This window comes from Adiantum capillus-veneris, chromosome 1 (assembly GCF_014529385.1).
Source record: "Adiantum capillus-veneris isolate H3 chromosome 1, ASM1452938v2, whole genome shotgun sequence".
Lineage (NCBI taxonomy): Eukaryota > Viridiplantae > Streptophyta > Polypodiopsida > Polypodiales > Pteridaceae > Adiantum > Adiantum capillus-veneris.
Genome location: NC_140931.1, coordinates 113,653,065 through 113,678,184, shown reverse-complemented (window position 1 = coordinate 113,678,184; position 25,120 = coordinate 113,653,065). Strand labels below are relative to the sequence as shown.

At 43.0% G+C, this 25,120-nt stretch overlaps 1 protein-coding gene and 1 pseudogene across 1 annotated transcript in view; one reads left to right on the top strand and one right to left on the bottom strand.

The window, feature by feature from the left end:
• Nucleotides 1-11,269, top strand: part of LOC147465378 (uncharacterized) — a 45,050-nt gene extending 33,781 nt beyond the window's left edge. Inside the window, exon 2 of the mRNA XM_086519763.1 lies at nt 10,044-11,269. Coding sequence (XP_086375889.1) covers nt 10,044-10,901 — 858 coding nt within the window. The 3' untranslated portion in view covers nt 10,902-11,269. The remainder of the gene's footprint in view (nt 1-10,043) is intronic.
• A 6,570-nt stretch (nt 11,270-17,839) lies between these two features.
• Nucleotides 17,840-19,691, bottom strand: LOC147465377 (uncharacterized; annotated as a pseudogene).
• Between the last annotated feature and the right edge of the window lie 5,429 nt (nt 19,692-25,120).

The window sequence follows — 25,120 nt, the reverse complement described above, 5'->3', positions numbered from 1 at the left end:
ACGCAACTTCAGCAGTAGCAAAACGCAGGAATTCAGCAGTTAAAAACGCAGGTTTCAGCCTTTAGCAAGGTAGCAGATACATCCCAGATTGGTTGCAGAAGTCCCCCCATTTTCAGCCATCGAAAACGCAGCCAAAACAGTCATTTTCAGCCACCGAAACAGTCTGAAATTCAGCAGTTAGAAGATCTCAGATTTCAGCCATCAAGTCGTCGTCATCACTTTCGTTGTCATCGGCCTAGTCCAAGTTGCATCAGTCCATTGCATACGCATTGTACCACTTTGTGCAATCAAAAGTAGACCACTCTCGCCAACGAGAGTGGGGCCTTCGGAGGAGGATTTTACGTCTCTGGTGTCGTATCTCTCTTCTCTCTCTATCTCTCAGTCTCATACACTTGCACGCACATTGTCCATTCACTTTGTTCGTGATCATAGCATTTTCCACTAAGAACGGAAGGCTCTCCCTTCCATAAGAACTAAAAGGAACCTTGAGCACAGTTTGGAGCACTCATCTTGAGCAAAGCGCAAACAATCATTCCGCTGCACCTAACAACTCCTGTATAGCTTAAGAATGTCCGGGCCGGGAGATATTCAACGATTCCCTCATCACTCCTCCCGCATAACCTAAAAAGGTATGGGCCGGGAGATATAGAGGCCTTTTACAACCAAACGCCCCCCAGACCGCAGCCTGCGTCGTTTGGAGGTGCTGAGAGTAACCACTGCTCAAACTTCTTAATACTCCTCCCGCATAACCATCCAGGTCTGGGTCGGGAGTCACAATAACAATACTCCCCCCGTAAATAACCACAAGGGTCCGGGCCATGAGTATGAACAAGCATTCTCAAACATCATTATTCACTACTCCACCCGGGAGTAAACTCACCAATCATTGAAACCAGTATTACAACTAGAGTCAAACAATTCAAATCAGCACCAAGGCAGGTTCAAAACATATACCATCCATTTCAAACAAACTCCAAACAGGATCACCAAACAAGTTCTCAAACAGATTTCAAACTTAAAAAAGCAATCTCGACATCAGTCGAGCTCGAAAAGTCGATTGACTTGCCAACCTGAAACTTGCACCAAAAATTTAGGTTTAGGTTCATTCCGTAAGGTCGTAGCCGAGCACGGCATGGTCCATCAGCTCTTGGACAGACAACGTTTCTTTGGCGACGATGGTAGTTCCAAGATAGCAATCGCACGGAGCCTCCAAGGTTATCACCTTGAGAAGAGATATCTACCGAGAGATGGCGAGAAATTTCAAGATATAATCTGCTAGGGTTTCCATGGCAAACATTTGAGGATACCCCACTTTGCGAGAAGTTGCACTCCGAAGGAAGATGTCAGAAACCATATAACTTTGGGCAAAATTTTTCTTGTAAGCTTGCCAAAGTACTTGGAGTATGCTGCTTGGTAGCTATCAACATCTGCATGGTACTCTCTCTGAGAAAAACAGCAGCTCGAAACAAATCTTGGATCCTTCTCTTGCAAGTGGCTTATGCCATGTAAGACATGAGCGGTGAAGACGAGAGCGCGTCTGATGCGCGATGAAGTAAGGGTGGCTAATAAGTCCGGGTTGTCCGGGTTGGAGGGCGAAGATACCGTGAATAAATTCTAGAAGTCTGTGATTTGCTCTGTCTGCTCTTTTGTGGGACCGGTATGCTTTCAGAAAAGCACACGCTTGATGCTCTGATACCACTGTCACAAGACCGGCACCACGTGCAGAGAGAGAGAGAGAGAGAGAGAGAGAGAGAGAGAGAGAGAGAGAGAGAGAGAGAGAGAGAGAGAGAGAGAGAGAGGGGGAGGGAGTGGCGGAATTCCACCCCAAAGAGTATTGGCGCCAAACCTTGGCGCCCCTTTCCGTATTTCTTTATATTGCATCAACATAGTACAAGCCGGTACTCCAGACTTTGCACCTTCTCCAAGAAGCATGCCAGAGAATGAGCCCTAACCTCATATTTAAAGGCCCTTGGCCTAAAAAGCAATTTATAGTGAAAAGCCTTCAAACTTAAAAGCTTCTGGTCCAAAAAGCAATGCCAAAAGCTGCCAGCGTGATTTATGGAAATCCGTATAGTTGCCACATCAGCAGCCAGTGCAAAACACGGAAATCCGTACAGTTCTGCCACGTCAGCACTGCCAACGTGAAAAGCGGAAATCCGTATAGTTCTGCCACGTCAGCAGTCAGCGGAATTTCCGGAAATCTTTTGCTGGTTCTTTTGTTGCTTCTGCTTCTTCTAGGGTTTAGGCCCCTCGGCCTGTAGCTCCATTCTTCAGTAGGTCGACACGTCAGCAGTTTGTTACACTAAGTGCCTCGGCATGCACGGTCTGCGAACAGACTCACAAAAGTGCCAGAACACTTTCTAAGCTAGGCTAACTGAACCCTTGTCCTGAAGTAGCTTGTCCACATGCGCATAGGGTTAGATGTGCATGTGACATCCCCTCCTTTTTAAAGTGAGGTACTGGACCGAGCTGCATGGCTTCCTTGTAGTCTGCCAACAACTCCGGGTAATCTTTGAAAAACTCTTCGTCGACCCACACTGCTTCGTGGGTTCCGCAATCTTTGAACTTCAAAAAGTATTGTCTCACTTGCTGCTTTGAACCATGGCGAAACCGATGCAACAATACTTGGTCCGGCTCCATGACTTTTGCTTCATCGATGATCTCCGGTTCTTCTTCTTCCAAAATGTCCTTCAGAGGTGTTCCCTGAAACACTTTCAACCAAGAAACACAGAAAACGTTGTGCATGACCATGAGTTAGGCAATTGCAATTTCATTGAAACCTCATTTATCTTTTTAATGACAGGAAATGGACCATACATTCGAAAAAACAACCTGGGACACTTCTTTCCAACTTGCTGAAGACGTTGCTTCATGATTTTTAAATACACCCAATCCTCTTCCTTGATAGAAACATCTTGACGATGCTTATTAGCCTGCTGTGAATAAGATTCCCGAGCCTTGCTTAGCCGAAGCTTCACTCTCTCAGAAATCTCATCCAATGACCGACTTTCTTCATTGGCATTAGGCATTTGATTGACCGAGCGAGTCAAAGTGACTGGAACAGACGGCCAAAAGCTGTCTCATACGGAGTTCGACCAATGGCAGAGGAAAAAGAGTCATTCAAAATAGCCTGAACCAATGGGAGATAGAGCTTTCATTGAGACTACTGATCATGCACATACGACTTTAAAACATCAAAAGCTAACTGATTGTAAATCTCTGTCTGACCATCTGACTATGGATGAAAAGTCGATGAAAAATTGCCAAAATTTTCAAAGAGTGCGCGCCAAAAATTGGATGTGAACTTAACATCCCTATTTGAAACAATCGATTTTGGCAAACCAGAGAGGGGGTACCAATGCTTTATGAACAACCGTGCTACATCTTGTGCTGTGATTGTGGCCTTACAAGGAATTAACATGCAAAACTTGCTGAAACGATCAACAATTGTCAAACATTGAGTGTTCCTTGAATGCAAACTAGGTGGAAAATAGTCACAAAATCCATGGAAATATCTTGAAAAAGTCCATCGAGAATAGGTAGCGGAAGCAAGAGGCCTTGCTGCTTACCCCGAGGCACTTTTACCTTTTGACATATAGTGTACTGTGTGACATAACGAAACACATCCTTTCGTATTTTAGGCCAATAAAAGAATCTTTCTATTTTTTCTAAAGTGGTGTTCATTCCCCTGTGCCCACCCGTGAGAGAATCATGTGCATCATGCAATATGGTTGGCCTGAGAGAGGGCAAAATACATAGACGTTGACGAAAATACAACAAACCATCATGAATGAGATAGTTGCTTAGCCTTTGGGAAGCAAGAGCCTGCAACCATTGCTTACCAAACTCGGAATCCGCATACTGGTTCTTCATGCTGTCGAAAGTCACACCTTGAATAGAAATTGTGGATCTTGACTCAAGAGCCAAAATCTATCCTTTGCGACTTATTGCATCTGCAACAACATGGTTAGCTTTTCCAGGCACATACTTAATCAAACCTCCAAATTGCTCAAAAAATCGTGAACACCGTGCTTGGCGATCACTCCAATGTGCTCTAGGCATAGACTAGAGCCACTTGAGGGCTTGGTGATCTGTGCAAACTGAGCTTCCGACTAAGGAAAGCTACGGGACGACCATGCTGCTGAAGCACAGCGCCTATGGCAACATTGCTCGCATTCGTCCGTACCTCAAAGGGTCATCCCAAGAGGCAAGGATAAGACACGATGCTTCTGTCACCGCAATCTTGAGAGCTGCGAAAGCCTCAATGGCTGCTTCGAGCAAGTCTACGTATTGATGGCGAGTCTTTACTCCTTTCAAAACATCAGTCATAGGTGCGGCAATGCGTGCAAAATTCTCTATGTGCGAACTATATGCTTGACATAAACTAAGAAAAGAACGCATATCATATGCAGTCTTGGGCAAATCCCAATTACGTACCTGTTCCACCTTCACGGGGTCTAGCTTGACGCCTTTTGCAGCAATGATATAACCCAGATAAGTAACTTCAGTGATAAAAAACTTAGATTTCTTAGCTGCAATGTACAACTGACACTCATCCAAACGGGTTAGTACCCTTTCGACATCCCTTTCATGTTGTTCCCACGATGCAGAAAAAATGAGAATATCATCCAGAAAGATGAACACACATACACCAACCATATCGCCGAAACGGCCTACCATAAGACGATTAAATGTACCCACCGCACCTGTTAATCCAAAAGGCATAACAACATACTCCCATTGCCCTCGCTTTGTGCGAAAAGCGGTCTTGAAGATGTCGCCTTTGAATACCTGTACCTGATGGTATTCACTCTTGAGATCGACCTTACTGAAAACCTTTGCTCCATGGAGCCTATCAAGGATATACTCAATGCGAGGCATCGGAAACTTGTTCTTGACGGTCACCTTGTTTCATGCCCTGTAATCAACACACAAACGAGACGAATCATCTTTCTTGCGGACAAACAAAATAGAAGCAACAAAGGGACTTACACTGGACGTATGAATCCTCGAGCCACCAACTCCGTGAGTTGCCGCTCTAACTCTTCCTCCCGTGTCTTGTCAAACGGTAGGGAGCCTTACTGACAGGTTGTGCCCCCTACATAAGCTCCATGCGATGGTCCTCCGGCCGCTCGGGTGGGAGACGGGGTGGAAGATCATCCTGCAAAAAGAGATACTTAAACTTGGTAAACAAAGCTGAATACTTGTCTGGAGCTTGAATGCTCTGGGAAACTGGAGCAGCATAGATGAATGCCGCTTCTGCTCCTCGTTGTAATTCACGCTTTACCTGCACATGAGAAATGAGAGGCAAAGAATGTAGACCCTCCAATGTGAGAGTGTTGGCCTCCCAATCAATGAGAGGGTTATGCTCCCGAAACCACCTAATGCCCAAAAGCATATCATATCCTGAAAGAGGAGACACGAGAAATTTCCTACGGAAAGCAGCCTTTTGAACTGTAAACAACACATCAAGGCACTCTTTCGTGATGAGGGAGTCCATACCGGGAGCGAAGCCAGAGACCTCGAGATTTCTGACTAACCTCTAGGCGGGCTCTCTCAACAAGAGAGGCACTAATCACAACATGCATACTACCTGGATCAAACAATATGATAAAACGCTGACCCTTTACATGACCATAACACTTCAAGAGAGACTCATCAATGTGTGTGTCAAAGACATGAGAAGATTCAGCTTGGTTCCATTAAAGTGCTTGTGGTTGGTGTGGGTGCTTTTGGTTCTTTAGCTGGGGGTGTCTTAGGACAAGCCTTCTTAATGTGACCCTTGACGTGACATTGATAACATCTACCTTCCTTAGCATAAATCACTTGTTTTTCAGCCGCTATGTATCCTCCTATAATTCCTTGTGCGGCTTTTTCATCCGGGGTTAGCTTAGGTTTTGCAGGTGCTTTAGCTTTACCCTTAGATTCATTTGGAGAGTTCTTTTTCGAAGGATTAGAGGAAGATGGGCTAGAAGAGTTACCATTCTTACCATTCTTAGCGTTCTTACCATTTTGCAAGTTCTGAGAAGTCTGAGAGGTTACTTGAGAAGTCTTGTTCTCCTTAGGCTTTCCCTTATTGTGCTTCATCTCCTGTGCGAGAGCAATCGCTACCGCCTTGTTGAGATCGATTGGATCAAGTATCTCCACATCAAACTTGATATACTCGTTCAATCCATAAAGGAATGCCTCTTTGCGCTCCGCATCTAATTTGCGTAATTGAGTGCCGAGCTGCAAAACACGATTAGAGAAAGACATAACTGGCATACCATTTTGCTTGAGACCGCGCTGATCGTCCTTCAATCGTGCAAGGTATTGGATTGGCATAAACCGCGCCTTGAGCTTGTCTTGGAAGTCAGCCCAATTGAAAGAAAGGGGCACGCCGTCCTTGGCTTCCTCTAGGTGCGCGGTCAACTGTGCATCTTGCCATGCGTGGTACCAATTAATGGCATCACCGGCAAGGTACATAGCTGTCATCAAAACCTTGCTATTTCCTGTCTTCTTAGTTGTCTTAAAATAAACATTAAATTGATGCAACCAAGAATGAATAATAGTAGCATCCATCTTACCATCATACTTAGTGAAAGTCAACTTCTTGGTGACTGGGTTGTTGGAGTCCGAATCTCGGCTTGCGCCACTTGATGAACTACCAACATCTTTGGCTGGCTCAGACTTTGAGGTGAGAACCTGTCGGATCAACTCTTGCATGCGTAGTTCTCTCTGTGCCTCACGTGTTGTCTGTCTTTCTTCGGCCGCCAAGCGCGCTTGCTCACTCTCACGCTCACACTCCATGGCTTCTTGTCGTGCTGCTTTTCTTTCCGTTCCTCAGCCGCCAAGTGCGCTTCGCGATCCAAGGTTTCCCGTCTGTTTTGGCGTTCACACTCCTCGGCAACGCGATTCGCTTTTCTTTCTTTTTGTTCCAAGCAAACCAAGCGCGCTTCGCGGTCCAAGGTTTCCTGTCTGTTTTGGTGTTCACGCTCCACGGCAACGCGATTCGCTTCTTGTTGTTGTGCCATCATGTCCATCATCGACTTGACCAAAGCCTCCATAGGAGTCAGTGCAATCCGTGGCGTAGATGGGGAAGGGGGAGAGTCAGAAAAACCTCCTAGTGGGGAAAATTCTTCTTCGCCCCTGCTATGCTCATCACCGCCATGCGAAGTATCCATTCCGCTTTGGGTAATGACCATACATTGAAGTCGTGGGTTCTTAAGTTCACGAGGAACTTGGGTTGTTGTGGGTCTTGGTTCTTGAGTTCTTGAGGTTCTTGAGGTTGATCTTTAGCTTGTAATCTGTGTTAGAGAAGTATCTTCTCTTCAGCTCGAGCTCTTCTCTTTTCCGTGGGCGCACCCCTTGGTGGCCTTGCGCTCACACCAAGGTTGCTTTTAAAGTTTTCGGTGGCTGCTGGATCAAAGAAGCTAAGGGCTTTGTGGCCATTTTGTTCGTGGATTGTCGTCTCACAAAAGCTGGTAAGCTTCCAAAAATGAACGTTCTGATATCTCACAAGCATATTTTAACTCTGTCGTTTTTGAGTTACAAGCCCCTGAAAAGGGCTGTTTTCCAACGCTTAAAAAAGAGGTGTCCCAACCTTTTGTCTTTCTCTCGCGTATGATATTTTTGTGCCGCATGTGTGTTTTGACTATTTTTGACTGGTGATGGGCACGCGAACGAACGATCTTCTTTTGGGGCTAATTATGGAGTTTAAACGCCACTGCTTTTTGCCTACAACAAAGCCGTCTATTCTTGGCGAGATTTTTATGTGATTGTGAGTGCGATCGTGATTATGATTTTTCCGTATATCTGTTGTGCTCTCTATATCCATTCTTGTGTTGTCGTGGATTCCGTTACAGCCTCTACCTCGTTCTTTGAATGCTCATTGGCCAAAGTGGCCTCATCCTATGCCATGTCCCACTCAGTGAAGTGATTTGCCTTCTTTCACCAAGGCTGGAAGCAAGCACTTGACACCAAGCACTTTCCAAGAACAGCGTTCCAAATCGAGAATGGTGAACGGTGAGAATTTTAGGAAAAAAACGGTCACTTTGGGGGGGATTTTCAAACTCCCTTTGAGGGCTATTCTGACCATTCCTTTGGGGAAAGTTTAGGGGCATCTATGGGGGCCTCCAAAGCCCGCAAAAGGAGGGCTTGAGCCTTTGGCCTCCTCAAGCTTCAAGTTCAAGCTGGCTGCCTGCGACCCCGCTGATCCGTCCGGCCATCCGTCCCCAGTCGTTCCGTGCCGTTCCCGTTCGGGTACGGCCATCCCCGGCCCTAGCATGCCTTTCCCTGTTCGCTTGTGACTATGCTGTCAAGTCATGCCACATTATCACTTTGTGACAGCCAAAGTTCAAACCCTGCGCATAGTGTGAAGGTGATGCGAATGGCGACTCCAGCAACAGAAGAGGGTGGTGAGCAGGGGTCAACAGCAACCACCAGCTCGCTAGAATGGGTGGGGAAGCCACGACTGCCTCACTGCAGGGTAGCCAATCTTGAGCAGCTGCGTACAGGGCGCGCGCAGTGGTGAGGTGAATGGCATAGTTATAGGGAATGTCCATTTTCAGGTCTCCGTTCCCCGTTCCCATTCGAACGTCTTGTTTTGAATCCCCGTTCCGTGTTTCAGATGTGTGTATGTGTAACAGGGAAATTGAATGGCATTTCCTGCCCGTTGCCGTTCCCCATTCCCTGTTTTGGGGAACTAATGTGAATGGCCATCATGAGGGCTTCAACTCCTCTCTCTCTCTCTCTCTCTCTCTCTCTCTCTGTGGCTCCTCCTCCTGTTTGCTCTCTATGTTTGTGTGTCTCTTTTTGTTTAGAATCATTACACTAACGAGCATGATCCGGAAAGTGAGTTATTTTCCATTCCAATTGTGTTGATGGATTGGGGTTTCCAAAATTAGGGTTACGTTTTTTAATTTGCAGCCCTTTTTTGCTTTAAATATTTTTACATGCAAAACTGCTTGCACATCTAACCATCTTTCTCCAATTCACCCTTTGATCAGCCACCAAGGGGTGAGTTTGGTGAGCGAATATCAATCAGCCACCTTCTTAACTCTCAGGTCTGACACTGCAGGACTTCAACTGCAGCCTTTGCCTGCATATTGCTACTTTGTGAATCTTGATATAGCTGCCATCTCCTTGGTGTTGGCCCAAAAATGTTGTTGTTGAGATTCCTCATATTGCCAATAGTAAGCTTGGATCTGATCTGGTTATGGAGGGCTCAGATTCACAGTTGGGAGGTCAAGAGGTACAAGTTTCCAATTCTAGTACTACCCCCGAGTCGATACCTGATACCAAGAACAAACTAGACTAGGTCTCGGATTCAAAGTTGGAGGTAAATCAAGAGGCACATGTTTCCCATTCAAGTACTACCTTTTAGAAGCAATCGTTGAGGTGTTGCCAAAGTTCAGAAGTGGTTGCAGTCCACAAATTTGAGTATGTCTCACCAAATCTGTGCAGGTGGTTTAAATTAGTGTCGCAAATCTTTTTCATTGACAAGGTTCACGTGTTATCAAAGCTAGAGGTTTGGGTGGAGAAGAGGTGGAAAAATGCAAATGTGCAGCAATTATCATTGAGATCACCCAGTGTGTTGGGATTGCCTTTGCCTGTAACTTTTCCCTTCATGCAGTTACAAGAGATGGGCATGTCCACGCAACAAAGAACTTAGGTGTTTGCCTGTAACTTTTCCATTCATGCAGCCACAAGAGATAGGCATGCCCACAAAGAACTAAGGTGTTCGACATTAAATAGCCATGGTGATGGGTAAAATGAGGCTTTGTTGTTTAGCTTTAGCACAGTATATCTAGCCACATTTGCGAACTTTTTCAGTGCATCAGCATTGGCAATTGAGCCTCTATTCAAACCATTCGAGAAGGGCTAATTGCCACTGCTGCATCTTGTTGTAATCAAATGACTGATGGCTCTAGAGCAGCCCCGCCCCGCGCCCCTGGTCCCCACCCCCCCCCTTCCCCCCTTCAAAATCTGCAGTAGTGGCATTTTTCTAGTTAATAGGTCACTATAATGCTTGTTTTTCATAGATAACTGTGTGCATACTGCAGGTTTATGTTGATCCTACTTCACAGCATCGCTTTCATTCAAAGAAAGAAGTTTTGGCTTTCTTAGGGACAACCAAACGGAAGAGGGGACGACCAAGGAAAACTGAGTCTTCGAAGGATATTTCGCCTGGGAATGCCAATGATGCAGCTCAAGCTGCAAGTGTCCATGACTCAGCAGTAGGCAATCCTGAAGTGCAATTGCCTTCAAATCCATCTCCAAGCATCAACATTCCTTCACAAGTTGCTGCTGAAGTTTCAGTAGCAGGTGTAGATACTACAATTGCTGCGGTTTCAGCAGCAGGTGTAGATACTGGAAAGCGTAAACGAGGGAGGCCACGCAAGGTAGACTCTATAAAGAACCTACCTCAAACAAAGGATGCAAATGTCTCAGGCCTAGCAGGAGATGTTTCTGAATCAGTCGTAAACTCAAGTGCAGAAGCACAAGTACCTCCCAGCATTTCGCCGACCACCAACAATACCCAACCTCATGCTTCTGCCTCTTCCACACCAGCCTCTACAAGTAGTATACCCCTCCCTCATCAGCCAGGACAGCCTTCAGAATGGCTTGTCTATGAAAGCTTGGCAAGCTTACCGTTTCCCATGTTTGATCATCTTCGCTATGTAGAAAATAATGCAAACAAACTGACTACTAACAGCAGCCCTCCTACCTTGTGGCCATGGATGCTTGGCAACTCGGAAGGCGTGAAGAAGCCTTTCACAGACATTAAACTTAGTGATAGTAAGCCAGTATCAGAAATCAAGCAAGAGGAAGCTGCACCGACATCTATTCCGGAGGAGACACAAGCTTGTGAGGTGGTGCCCAAGAGACCGAAGAAAGCAGCCAGGAAGAATGCAAGTTAAGGAGCGTTTACTGTTTCTATAATAAGCTTCCTTGTAATTAAAGGTGGAGTTAAGAGCTTCCACTAAAGCATTCATATTACATGAGGGGCTTACCTTTTGCGTAGACAAATTTTGTGATGTAACTGACACACAGCATGTGGAAAAGATATTCTCGAAGGCAAATTCGAATTACATGGAGGGCTCTAAGTTCTTAGCACAGATTAATTTTGTGATGTAGCTGACAATAGCATGTGGAAAGGAAGGCCTTGTAGGCCTAGCTGGACTTTTTAGTGATTATTTAGTTACATGTCTGTACCCAAAGATTGGCATTTGTACAAGAATTTGGACAAAAGATTTTCGAACTGCTGGGAATTATTACAGCTTGCCCACATCTACATCCATGTCATGTTGTGCATGTAAGTTTGTCATCTTGAAAAATGATTCAGGCATTTCTGCAAAATTGCTGCCTCCAAAAACTCTTCATTATGATGTCTGTTTAATGGAGCAGAGTTTCTTTTAAACCTTGCTTCTGAATTGTGCAACCTAGATTATATGGAACTGACTAGCCGCGTTTAATGAGCTCTTGCCGATCTTCTATTGACTTTGATGTTTGGCAAGATTCAAGGCAACAATTATTCAGAGGAGATGCAGAATCCGAAGTTTCAGAACAAATCTACATGGTATAAAAATTCGTACTGTGAACATGCTAACAAACAGCAAAAAACAGCGATTCTCGAACTGCATATTGTTTCGATATTAGTCTGTCCCTATCTAAATTCTGTGCTTTGCAAGGTAGAAAGATGCCTAAATACTGCACATCTGCCTTCCATAGCTTATGCATATTATTTTTGAATTGTGCAATGCATGGAAATCCCTTGAGAGAGATCAAAATTGGGATAACACCATGCAGAGCCTACGCTGGCCTTGTCAAATTTGAGTTTACTGGCCATGAAATGATGCTGTTTGGTATAATGGATCTCCACCAGAACCATGCTAGGTTGTCATACTCACATGCTCTTGCAGATGTTTTGTTAGAATTCATGGGTGTAGTGCTGAACAAGCCAATGCTCTCTCTCTCTCTCTCTCTCTCTCTCTCTCTCTCTCTCTCTCTCTCTCTCGTGCGCACTCGTCCACAGGTATTTTGACAAGTGGCAAAAAAATGAAGACCAAATCACCTGTTTTATACCAACCCCAAAGCAGTTGAGTGATACACATATTCATTACCACCTGCCAATTCAATCTGCTGTTCTGGCTATCTTAGAGAAAGTCCACATTTCAGAACTGATTCTGTCATGCATCTTGAAGTCCAGTGGCGAGCCGAATATCAAGTTGTATATATTTGCAAAAGACAACTTGATATATCTGTAGTGCAGCCGCAGTGTTTATTTATGGCACTTGATAAATGCTGAAGTTCAATCTGCTTGATGCAAAAGCTTGGCTTGCAGAGACCAAAATGCAGCCTTAGGATGACAGATGTTTTCATTCGCCATTTATACAAGCCATTTTGCTGCTGACATACATGCTCCACACATCATTTGACATTTTTCAAGGCAGTTCCAAACAATCCAAACACTAATCCTAATTTGAAGCTGTTGAGAAGATGAATAGGTAGTGAAGGGTGGTGCCAAATGCGGTAAAAGTATGTAACCAGCTCTGTGAAAAGCAAACATAAGGCTCCAGCAATGTTGTTGTTCAGATGCAGCATAGTGAAGGTGATAAGGATTATTCTGGCAGCATGGAAATCCACCACCTTTGCCAGACATCAGAACATCGCCCTCCAAGTATACCTAGCTTACTTGCTTTGTAGTAGTAACCAGTGTTAGAAAAAAACCGGGGTCTAGTGTATTTTAACCGGCTGAAATTACAAAATCCCGGTTAGATTTTGAGCTTGCATTTAAGAAAACCAGCAAATTTACACAAGTTTTAGTGTAATTACCGGCAAAAGATTCCCTGAAAACCGGGAGAATTTCAAGTTTCCCCTAATTTTGTTCGGTTGGGAAAAGTGTATTTTTCTAGCCGTGGTAGTAACCCCATTTAAAGAGGTGCTCCAACTATGACCTAGAAATCAGACCATTAACAATCCTACAATTTTCATAGCAAACTCAACTTTAAGACTCATGTATATCCTACAACGTTGATAACACGTTATGCATAATTAGTAGCTTATGTTGAGGAATCCCAAAATCCGAGCAAAGAAAATCGAGCAAACCATAAATCGAGCAAAACCTGTGATGTTTTGTGACACCCTTGTTCAATATATTTGTTATATACATATTCAATTTTTGCTGGGGTTAGAAAAAATCCCTTCATAGTTTCTTTACTTTAGAAAACTTTTTTTCAATTGTTCGATCACTCACACATGCCAAAAACCTTACATCAACAATGAAATCGACAAAAAAGATGTATTGCACTTACAATTCAAAAATGTGTACAATGTACAACAATACTTCCAATCAAGAGTACTTGGCACAAAATTAACGCCCATAGCCATATATCACCAAAAAACTACTTCTCCAAACCATTGCAAGGTACACAAGCCTTCAAGGCTACATCTTTATCCGTGCACCTCCAAGTGCTTGAACTAACTCTATTTTTGTTAGGGAAGCCTCATGCATGAACTCATGAGCGTGAGGGTCAAGGCCAAGGACTTGCAAAAATATGAATTAAATGTGCTTACATGGCATTTATACAAGGTGTTTGATTTCTCGATTTTGAAAATCCTCATAAGTACATCTAGGAAAATCTAGCATTGTCACAGAGTATGTCACTCCCTTTGCACTTGACCCCATAGTCGTAACATAGAAAACATGTGTTTCATTGCAAACCACAATGACCTCTTGCATGAACTCTGCTGCCATGGTTCTACCTAGTTCAAAATTGCCATGAAATTTCTTTGTTAATCGTGATCTTCACTTTACAATCTTGCCATGAAATTCCTTTGCTAATCGTGATCTCCACTTTACAATCTTGCCATCTCTCAGTTTGGGACGGATGCCGCTAGCAACTCTTTGGTTCAATGTAATTGTTTCATGAATTCTTGTCGCTAAAGTCACTCCTCCTTGCAAAAAAAAAACCATTGGCTTGCAATTGAGTTACCTCTTGAGGCTGCCAATCTGTGCCCTTTGCGACCACCCAAACACCAGGAGCTAGACCTGGTGGCCCTTCAAACCTTCCAAGTGTGCATGTTATTGGAGTTACAAAACCAAATGAACCCTTCTACAAGCCCTCCTGAGTTTGAACCAGATCGGGGATATTTCTTGCGACCCTAGAAGCAAGGAGCGGGCACCCCATTTTTGGAATCCATATAACAATCATTAATGAGCCGCCTACAATGATCTCCATCTTTTGACACCACACCAAAACAAGTCATCTTTCGCCCAAGTTCTGTTCTTCTTATTGCCCAAATTGACTTTGCTAAAATTACCTCTAGATATGAGACATTCCTTGAAGGATTTTTTGTGTGTTGGAGCCCACCAATTGAAGTTGTCACTGTAACATATTCTGGTCGATGGCTGTCCTCCACCAAGATAATACTTGCATCAACAAAAATTGGCCTTTTTTTTCTAATACTCTTTTCTTGGAGTATAGTTCTATTCATTTTAGGACTATTGACACCCATTTCATGCATTAAAGAGTGTGTTAGGTCAACTAATTTCCTTCCTACCGCTGTTGCAGAGGATGAAGGTTGGTTCATGAAGCGATTTGCCAAGTCTTTAATGCCGAGACCAAAAGAGCTACGAGGCATTATATTTCACACTTTGAAGCACAGCCAAAGCCATATCTGCACATGCTACCTCATACAAACTTATGTGACCCTTATATCCAATAGAGGCACGCATACTAGAGGAGATGAATCCTTTAGGAAATGATTTAACAAGTCGACCTCACCACTGAGACTCATTGGACATATTTGAGCCCAAATAAAATGGACAATCAATGTTAATGCAATGCAAATGCCCAAAGCATCTGCTAAATCTAACAACACCATTAAAACTATCACTACTGCAAGTGACATACTCTGTCCACATGTGACTATCATGTCTTTGCTCCATACCACATACCTGAAGAATCATCAACTGGTGGCAATTCAAATGCAATGTAGACATCATATTCAACTGGGATCTTATCAGTCTGGACCACCTTCTTGGCTTGATGGAGTGCAATATAAACTGCTTTGCAATGGCATGCACTTAATCATGTCAATCACACTTGCATTGATCTTCAAGTGATCTACTTCGTGTAGATCATCATTAAAATTCTCCATTGTTGTCTTTATTATCTTGAGCATCTTTGTCGATGCCTGCACCAATTTGATCATCACTTCTAGCATCTACCTTGTAGAGCTGGTGCAGCTCATGATCAAGCATAAAAGTTTCCTCACCATCATCTGATATTGTAGCCTCCAGCTTTACTTGTGGTACAGAGAATGTTAGCGATCAAAGATAGAAATTGGCATCACAATCTCAAAATGTTATTGCACAGAAGCAACTGCTAGTGAATAAAATCTACTTTCAAACATTAGCACTAGCTTATGTCCATGTCATGGCCCAAAAACTGTCATGCATCTCCCCATGGGTTAATAGTGTGACGAGCAGAATTTTTAAAATATTGATACAAACAACAAGGAAGCAGTGGTAGTGTACAAATTGCTACAAAGGGTTGGATCAAAGTTTTAAATTTCTTTCCAAATTTTTTACTTGAAATTCTAGTCATAACTACAAGCCACCTGACGAGGTTTGTATGTTCATGTATCCATACTTGCTAATCATGGCTTTCTTTAATATCTTATATCTATATCAAAAAGAGCAAGTCAATTGCCAAGTGGCAGCAAATCCCACTCTCCAGCCTAGACGCTTCCCCTCCCACTCTCCAGCCTTATGCATCTAGCCTACGTGGAGGTTTTCTTGCAACCACGCCTCTAAACTGCCAGTCTCAACGTCGGTTGCACTGCCACCTCGCATCGGTCTATCCCTCACCATGCCATCCCAATAGGGTCGTTGCTTTGGCATTGAGATGCGAAGGCGCACTGAGGCATTGGGCACACTCACGATCAAGTGCATGTGTTGATCTACGGGCTCCCACTCACGACATGCACTTATAAAACGGGGGTGCACTATCATGGGCTTCTCTCTCTATTCTCTCTCTCTCTCTCTCTGTGCCAGCTTGCAAATAGGCGCTAATCTTTGACATTAGAGCTGTGATGCATTGTTGACAACACTTTGCTATAGAATTCTCTCTTTCTCTCTATCTGCAAACAGGTGTTGATGAGTAGATGTGGACCGATTTGCTGATCCATTAGGCTAAGGAATCGCTCTTCCTTCTTGGCTAGGCTTACTTTCTTGGTGTGCTCAATATCCACCTCATGATCATCAAGACGTGATCCCTTCAATACTACGTTAGATGGATTCCAAATTTGCTCCACCAATACTGTTGGCCACCTCTTCGTCCTCCTCCTCTGTTTCCTCTCTTTTTGTGTACTGCAGGTCCTCCTCTTGCTCCTCTTCGATTGCATAGTTCTCCACCATTGCAGGCCGGACCATGCAGCTACTGCATCAATAGACTTACCGACTGCACATGATCTCTATAGTTGACCAAGTCGTCACGACGACATGAGCCCAAGTGATGTGATGGGAGCATGGTAGTAGATGTCAGGGAGCTTTCCCATCCCCTCCAGCACAGTGTGCACCTTCTGTTAGATGGTTAGGGACAACCCGCTATCGGAGGGCTGCATAGTCAGCTGCACTTGTGTCCGCGCCCAATATGCAGGCACTGTGATGCATTGTTGATAGCACTGAGAGAGAGAGAGAGAGAGAGAGAGAGAGAGAGAGAGAGAGAGAGAGAGAGAGAGAGAGAGAGAGAGAGAGAGAGAGAGAGGCTATAGTGCTCAACCTCCTTATTTCTCTCGCTCTTTGACGTGCTTCACTTCCTCAATCCTATCCTCAAGCCGTCACAAACACGAGCACAGGCTCCCGTGGTTTGCATTCCACCAAGAGCTCGACTATCTCTAATGGCATTGTTTAAGCTTCATTGTGAGAAGGCAAGAGTCATCATCCGCAAAGAAACCTCCTAGGTACCTTTGAAAACTGCCTCTAGCCATCCATGCCGGCGTGGATGGCTATAGACAGTCTTGTTTACATAATTTTAAGGTTACTGTGCACGGCTGTGTTATTAATGCAGCTTCATCTAGTGATAGATATTTTTTAATCAACTCCACGTCGTCAGTTCCCTCACCTCTCGCCCCCTCTTGCCCCGCCAAAGCTTGCATGCGCTGTGTGTGTGTGTGTGTGTGCGTCTGCGTCTGCGTGCCCCTCCAATGCCATAGTTGCAGTAGAACCCTGACTAGAGAGTATGAAGAGCGCGGTTGTTGCAGTACAAAGCGGCAACGATCATTGACATGATCATCTCATGATACCGGCCTATTGCCCCCAAGCCAGATTCGTTCGCATCATGAGGAATTAATGAGCTAAAATAGTGCTAGCTGAGCTATAAGCGATAGCTGTGGCAGCTTGTCAAAGCTTTTAGCCCTTCATTTCATGCGCCCACCTGGCACATGTTTTAAGCATGTTTAGAACCTGATCTGGCGGAGATAGTGGTGGCGAGCAAGAGCCGGCTGGTTCAATAGCATGGCTGTATGAGACGGACGGCAGGACTCTTGGTGGTTGGGCTCCAGATACTGGCCTTGGGTGGGTGAGGTCAGCACGGCCTGGAAACTGAGTGCGGCACGCTCTTAATAGATTTGCAAACTACTGGCCTTGGGTGGGTGAGGTCAGCACGGCCTAGAAACTGAGTGCGGCATGCTCTTAATAGATTTGCAAACTACCTGTAGCTATCCACGCCGGCGTGGATGGCTACAGGAAGTTATTTACCCTAAGCGTGCACGTCTCCTCATAACACCGGCTAGCTGCTGCAGTTTCATGATCGCATGCACTAGATTCTTCCTGCCATAGCAAGATGACATATCATGATCTCAAAGCCGGATATGTCCCAGAATTGAAGACTTGAGGAGTCGCAATTGTTTGAAGCGTACTTAACGGCACCTGGCCCTGCATGGGAGGATGATGCAGCGGCGGCGGTGGCTGAGGAAGTACATTTGCATATCCAAAACTGTGTGTGCTCATATTTGTTGGTTGTGGTGGACCTGGGGGCCTGAGTGGAGGATAATGAGGTTGACCCTGCTGAGGAGAGGATGAGTACATCTGCACAGAACGAGAATAATACTGTGGCCCTGTTCCTTGTAACGGAGGCGGTGGTGGTGGCTGTTGGTCCACAAAAGCTGAGTTATTTTTTGAACTTCGCACAAAGTCTGATTCCTTTTTTCTAGGAAGTTGATATTGGAAGATCCCTCGAGGGGTGCACTTGCAGTCCTTATGTTTGAAGCTTCTTCAACCACCATTCATGATAATACAGATGCCACCTGAGCTGAGGATGATGAAGCTGCTAGCTTGGCCGCAACCTCTACCATGACTCTTGAACTTGTCTACGAAAGAGGTCATTTCTTCTGCTGGGGGAAGTGGCGGCCATTGGTACGTATCGCTTGCCATGCTTTTGAAGGATCCCATTTTGGCATCCAATTTGTCCTGCTGTTGAACTGATTCTGTTGGAGGAGGGCTACTGCGTGCCAGAAACTGCTGCCGTAGTTTCTCAGAATGATGTACCTGAGACTTTGCATTCTGCGTACATCATAAAGAGAGAGTTATTGCAGCAAGGAGGCATCCCACTGTTGGATAGAATAGGAGGCATTTCACAATTAGAAGGTTCACCTGAAGTTGAGACCGAATCAGCTCAAGCTTACTCTCCTGGTGGACAAGAAATCAATGTCAGGTAACAGCTTCAGCCAAGTGGGGATAATCAATACTGAGAAAGATGACTATAAAAATTACCTGCTCTTTTAGTGCTTCCTTTAACATAGAGATTAGAGCAAGTTTATATTGTCACTGCGAATATGCTTGACCCTATATAGATATCACTGGTCTACCTTGATTACCGTCCAGTTTCGGGTTGCACTAGGGGACCATGGGTTTGGGCTGAAAAGGTGTCGAAGGATGCCAATAGGCACATGCTCTGTGGGTGCATAGGATATTCCAGCCCAGACAAGTACCATGACTGGCAGACCATAATATGCTATTAGTGCTCTTAGCCAACCAAGCTTATCATTACAAGATTCTTATGCGCCTTAGTATAAGCTTTCATTTGTCATGACAAATAGCCAGCTTTCAATTTACATGAAGGAATAAAAAACACAGATAGCACATATGCATGCCTGCTTCTTAGTGCCACGCGCAAGCCTGCCTGCTCCTTAATCCTGTAAGGAGAAGTCCAAAGGAAAAAAGTAGACCAAACATCCCATTTGCAAAACGCCAAGTAGGCTGGAACTCTAGATGAGTCGGATCATCTCTTTTAGGTTTTTTGAACTCCTCAATGGCACCCTTTGCAAGTCAAGTTGGAAACAACTTTAGTGGCTTCCTTTCACATGCTTACAAGAGTTTGAAGTGCTAAAATTGAGTGACACTTACCTTGATAGCTTGTTGCAACTTGCTGCACAAAAAACATTGAGATAATGGTGCTACTCTTCGCTGCTCATAGTGCTCTAGTTCGCACAGCTGCTACAAATCAGGGTCGTTCTCATGATAGTTTTGCAATAGTACATGGCACGTTGTGACTGATCAGGGATGGCTGAGCTACTAGTGCTACTTCCATATTAAGAAAAGTATGATGATGCAGAGCTGTTTTCTTGGCAGAAACATGAGAAGAGACACCATTATCGTGAGAGCGATATCCCTGCTTAATCATTTGCAAACTATCTATAGCCATCCACGCCGACGTGGATGGCTACTGAAAGATTTTTTCTCATGAGTTTTTAAGAACTATAAAATCAATGATGGGCCATAATTTTTGAATCATTACTAAAAATCAAAACGGACCACTGTGATAGCACATGAGATTGTTTTTAAGTTTATTCATTACGTGCTAGAATTTGTTAGCTCCTTCAAGCCATCCAAGGCAGCATAGATATTGCCGACATGGTTGGCTAGAAGGAAATTCTGAGTTAGTTTATTAAATTTTTTTAATTGCAGTAAAGTTCGTTTGGTATGGAGTGAAGTAAGGAAATTGATTTTTGTTGTGTTATGATATTCCTACTCGTGGACGAGGTTGGAGAGGAAGACGACCTTCTTCAAATCAAGCTTCAAGTATTTTAGAAAGAAGTGATCAAATAAGTGCGATTGCCATCACTGATATGACAGAAGGCTGTGAGACAGAATAGGAGGAGATGCAAAGTCAATACTTGGGGCTTGGCTCCATACATAAAGTTGATGAGTCTCTTGCTCCACAAGAGGCATGCCTACAAATAGTGCCGTATGTAGAGATGAAGTAGCAGTAGTGGCACAGAGTTGGGGGATGAGCACAAGCTCTAAATGCATCGAGGACAGGATATTCTTCAATCTACTTGCATTTTCAGTTGTTTTGATTGTCCACCAATTCCTCTATGTCGATTGATTCCCTATGCAAGGGTGAGAGGTTTAAGGGATGATGTTATTGGATTGAAAGCTGCTTTTGCAAAGGAGGGCTATATGCAAAAAAAAGGAGCTCTCATTGTTTCACTTTGGAATTGTAAGAAGGAGGAAGCTTATGTGACAAGTACTTGATTTTTCTACTTCGGTTCTTGTTTGGTTGCTAAGTGTTCTTTCTTGTTGTCATAAATAGTTGCTAAGTGTTCTTTTTTGTTTGTGCTTATGTATTTTGAAGAGGAACTTCTTTCATCATGGGACCCAATCTGGGTTGACATACACAAAGAGTTTGAGATAGAGCTTTCTAAAAGACCTAATCTTTAAGTTCTCTCTGATAAAATGTTTTATGTGTGGGAGGGCAACCACAGAACAGTCGCTTGGATGGCTGCAATTAAAGAGAGTTTCTCCTTTGATCGAGAGAAACATTTCAGTGTGCTTTGTATAATTATTGATCCTACATGAATGCCAGAGATAGCTCTACTTAGTAGCTTACAAAGAATGAATTTGTAGGTTTCATGACTTTCTATATATTCAAGAACACAATGTATTTTATATTTCTCTGACTTGGTATTGATAGCCGTTTTTCGGCTTTCCATAATTGCCATAGTAAGCTACCTCACCCTATCAAATCATTGAAACATTTTGGTTATCCCTACCATTTCACTGTACATAGCGTGTGTGAGTTAGGGGACTTTTCCCATATCTTCTAAAAAACCCTCAATTAGCTAGTCACCGGGCTAGTTGAGCCAAAAAAATAAAAATAAAAAATAAAAAATAAAAATTATAAGTATATTATGGCCCATTTGTGTGTAAATATTTCATTGTATATAGAGCTTAAAGAAAAGGATTTTTCATAATTATTTTGGTATTTATTTAAATATTTCTACCTATGGTGTGTTATTTATGCTATGTACATTGACTCACCATTACCATATTTTTTCTTACCATTTTTCATACTCTTTATTCCATATAAAAATAATTTCATGCAAGCTTATCTTATTTTTGGTGTAACTCCATCCCAACAAAAATCCAAAAAAACTAGTTCATTTATGTGTATATTTTTTCACTATTGTGATTTTTTCCTTCCTACATCTATTCTCTATTACTCTCATAATTAGACCACAAAAAATATTCATCTTTTTATGGTAGACTTATAATGAGAGAGATTTATTTTGACCCCTTTATATTTTTTCCACCTATATTATTTATATTTGACATGTACATATTTTTTAGACCCCTCAATATTTGATTTTCTTAGTTGTACTATTCATTTATATCATGATCTCAACAATATCTTTAATTATAGACCTACCAAATAAGGTCAAGGGTATGTGGAATGCATGCATGCACCATGGGGAGCTCACTCTTGGAGGTATTCAAAAGAATCATCCAAAGAAGGACCTCACAAGGACCTTGTGCAGTGGAAAAAACAGTCCGTTTTGCTGAATTTTTAAAGATCACATGCTCCCCGAATTTGAAAAGGTGATACAAACAAAAGTTGTAGCTCATGAGCTGAAATTTCACCTCAAATTTTTTCATATTTTTTTGAGCTACGAGCTGTGAGCTATGACTTTATTGGTGGACCCCAGTTTGCCCATGCTATGCAGCCACACTCCCTCTTTCACTTTATCATTTTCCTCTTTCACACACACTCCTCCCTCTCCTTCCCACTCCCAAACCTGCAACTCCCATCTCCTAATTCACCCTCTTCACCATTTCCACTTCTCTCACACCTCCATAACCTTCATCCTCCATTTCTACACCCTATGTGTCCCCCTTTCTCTCTACATATATGTCCATATTACCATACTCTCTTTAGCTTTGTAAAGAACTTCAAAAAATCAGCAAAAATCCAAGGATAACCTCTCCAAATGAAGGCTTTTATAATGAATTTTCCAAGGTTTGAAGATAACATAGCTTCATCGACAGGCGCTACTTCGCCATGCTGACCGCTTCTTCTACCGGTGCTGTAAAGAGGTGAATGTCAACTTCTCCAAGCTTCAACCTTGCTTTACAAGCTTATCCCTTCTCTAACTTCTCTCATCATATATCTCACCATTTGGTGAATGATTTTGTAAATATTTTTTAGTGATAATTACTAACTACTAACCACTAACCTTATTGTAAAATGCACCCTCTACTAGAGTAGGCACTCCCAAATTATTCACTCAATCCTCTCTCCTTTCATCCTCAATAATTATCTTCCCTTGAGCCCACATCCATGTGAGTCAAAGGACAAGAGAGACCCACCCTCATTAAAAAAAATAAAAAATATGCATAATCTTTTATTCCTTCAAATAAACTTGATTGGGCCTAATCCTAATCGGGGCTTCTAAAACCTATAAATAGATCCCTTCTCTCCCTTGTAAATCATCATATGATCACACTACACCATACCATTCTCAATACATAACACACCCCTCTTCAAGCCTAGTTGTGTAGAGTGTGTGCATTGTGAGTGCTCTATTCCATCACTACACATAGGTGCATGGAGAAGCTTGAAGTTAGTTATGCCATCTAGAGGAGTGGAGTGATACTATACTCTGCAATCACACTTGTAGCCTACTCTTGTCCATAAATAAGATTCATAGTTTTGGGTGCAATTGTATGCTGCAACTACGACTCTTCTCTCCAAATTGATTTGATAAGTTGGCTCATCAGGTGGTTGAAGGTATATTGTCCTTGAAGTTTGTTGTGCCATTTCATGCTTGGTGGTTTGAGGGCTTGTTGAATTGTTTGCCAAAAATTTCAATTGTAAGAGGGTGCTCAGTGAGAGGGCTCCCGTGACCCTAAGGCAATTTGTGTATTGGCAACAAGGTCAAGTTTTGTGTTGTCTCTCTATTTCTCATCAAGCTTTGTGTGCATCTAGTCTTTAAGGCTAAGACTGAGTTGCTCAAGTTGATTTGTGCTTTTTACCTCTCTTTGGCGTGGTGAATGTTTGTGTTTGGTGTGTGTGGCTATCTTGCATTCCCCTCTCTTTGTGCGTTTGAGTACAAGGAGATATCACGTGCGTCCTAGTTCGCATCTACAACTAGGTGGCGCCCCTTTTCTTGTTTGGTTTCTGGTTGTGGGTTGTTGTTGTCTCTGATTGTGCTTGCCCCAGCCCCAATTGAGCAGCACGGGAGCCTCGAAGGGTGTTTAGAGGCCGCTCTTCTTGTTGCCCGCCCCGGACCGCCTCAAATTGGTGCCCCCACGGAGGAATGACTTTGTGCTTATTGTTGTTGTATTGCATGAACGCTTGAATTTTAGTATAATCAAGAAGATTATATGAATCATGAAAACTTGTATGACTGAGTTTAATTTCAATGCAACAAAAATTGATCTAGAATATGGTTTGGATTAGCATAACATAAGAAAGGAAAAAAACATTTTCACATAAGAATCTAGAATTCATATTGAAAGACCTTTCAAAACTTTGTGTAGTTAGTTGATGTCATGAGAGAAAATGATTGTTTGGAACTAATCTTTGTGTGGTTCTAGCATTGAGAGACTATGACACGCTATACCTTTGATGATATCCCAATTTTCTTCGGAAATCTAGAAGAAGATGTTGATGATTTTCTTGCTGATTTTAGAATGGTTTGTCATATCCTTGGTAAAAGGGATGACATTGAAAAAGGGGATTTTCTATTGCTATGCCTTAGAGGCAACGCTGAGCAATGGTTTTGGAGTATGTCTTCTCAGATTGAAGATGGGTATACCCAAATTTCCAAAGCTTTGAAGACCAGATTCTCTAAATTTCCAACAACGGAGAAAGCATGGGCTTCATTAGGGAGACTTCAACAACATGGTGAAGACTACTATGCTTATGAGGATATGTTTTCTCGTCAATGGGGAGGATATGGGTTTAGTTCTACATTTCCAGATTATGTAAAAATGGAGCAATTTATTTCAGGTTTGTCTCCTTTCCTAAAGACTAAGGTTACTTGTAGTGGACCCTCTACCTTTGAAGAAGCAGTCACTATTGCCCAAAGGAAGTTTCACAAGTACTTCTACATCAAAAATGGTTTCCATCATGCTGGAAGAACCAACCATCATGAAAGTGTTTCTATCAAGGAGTCATCTTCTTTGCCATACTTGTCTCCTTCTACTCCGACAAATGTTGAAGAAGTTACTTACATGCCAAGTGATTATTCAAGTGCTAAAGTGTGTGGCCAAGACTCAAATGTGGAATCTCTTTCTTCTACTTTTATCACAAGCATGCAAAAATCGACACAAGATATCTCAAATGGCATTGATGATTCAATAATGGATACATCCAACCTTTTAGCGGAGGATCAATTTCTAGTCCGAGCAGACGAATCATTTGTGCAACATGACTCTATGGATAATGAAGACCTTGAAGGTAACCTTGATCTTACGGAATGTTCTGAGAGTGTATCTTGTCTAAAAGAAGAGAGTGAAGAAGAAGATGAAATCATAGGTGGGGAGATCATAGACCACATTGATCATAAAGAGATGATTGTGTACATGGAATGCCAACTCCGAAACAAAGTAGAAGAGTGTGAGTTTAATCCATGTGAGGATAATCTTCAAGAAGTGTTTGAGGATGTTGAAAAGCATTGGTATGACCCATGTATGTTAATCATGGAGGAACCTATCATGCAAGAAGCCAAAGTTTTTACAAAATCAAACAATAATCCGTCAACCTTTGGGGTGGTACAATGTGAGGAGTTACAACCTTGCCAAAGGGGGGGGCTTAGAGGGGGATGAAGAACATGGGAGAGTAGTAAA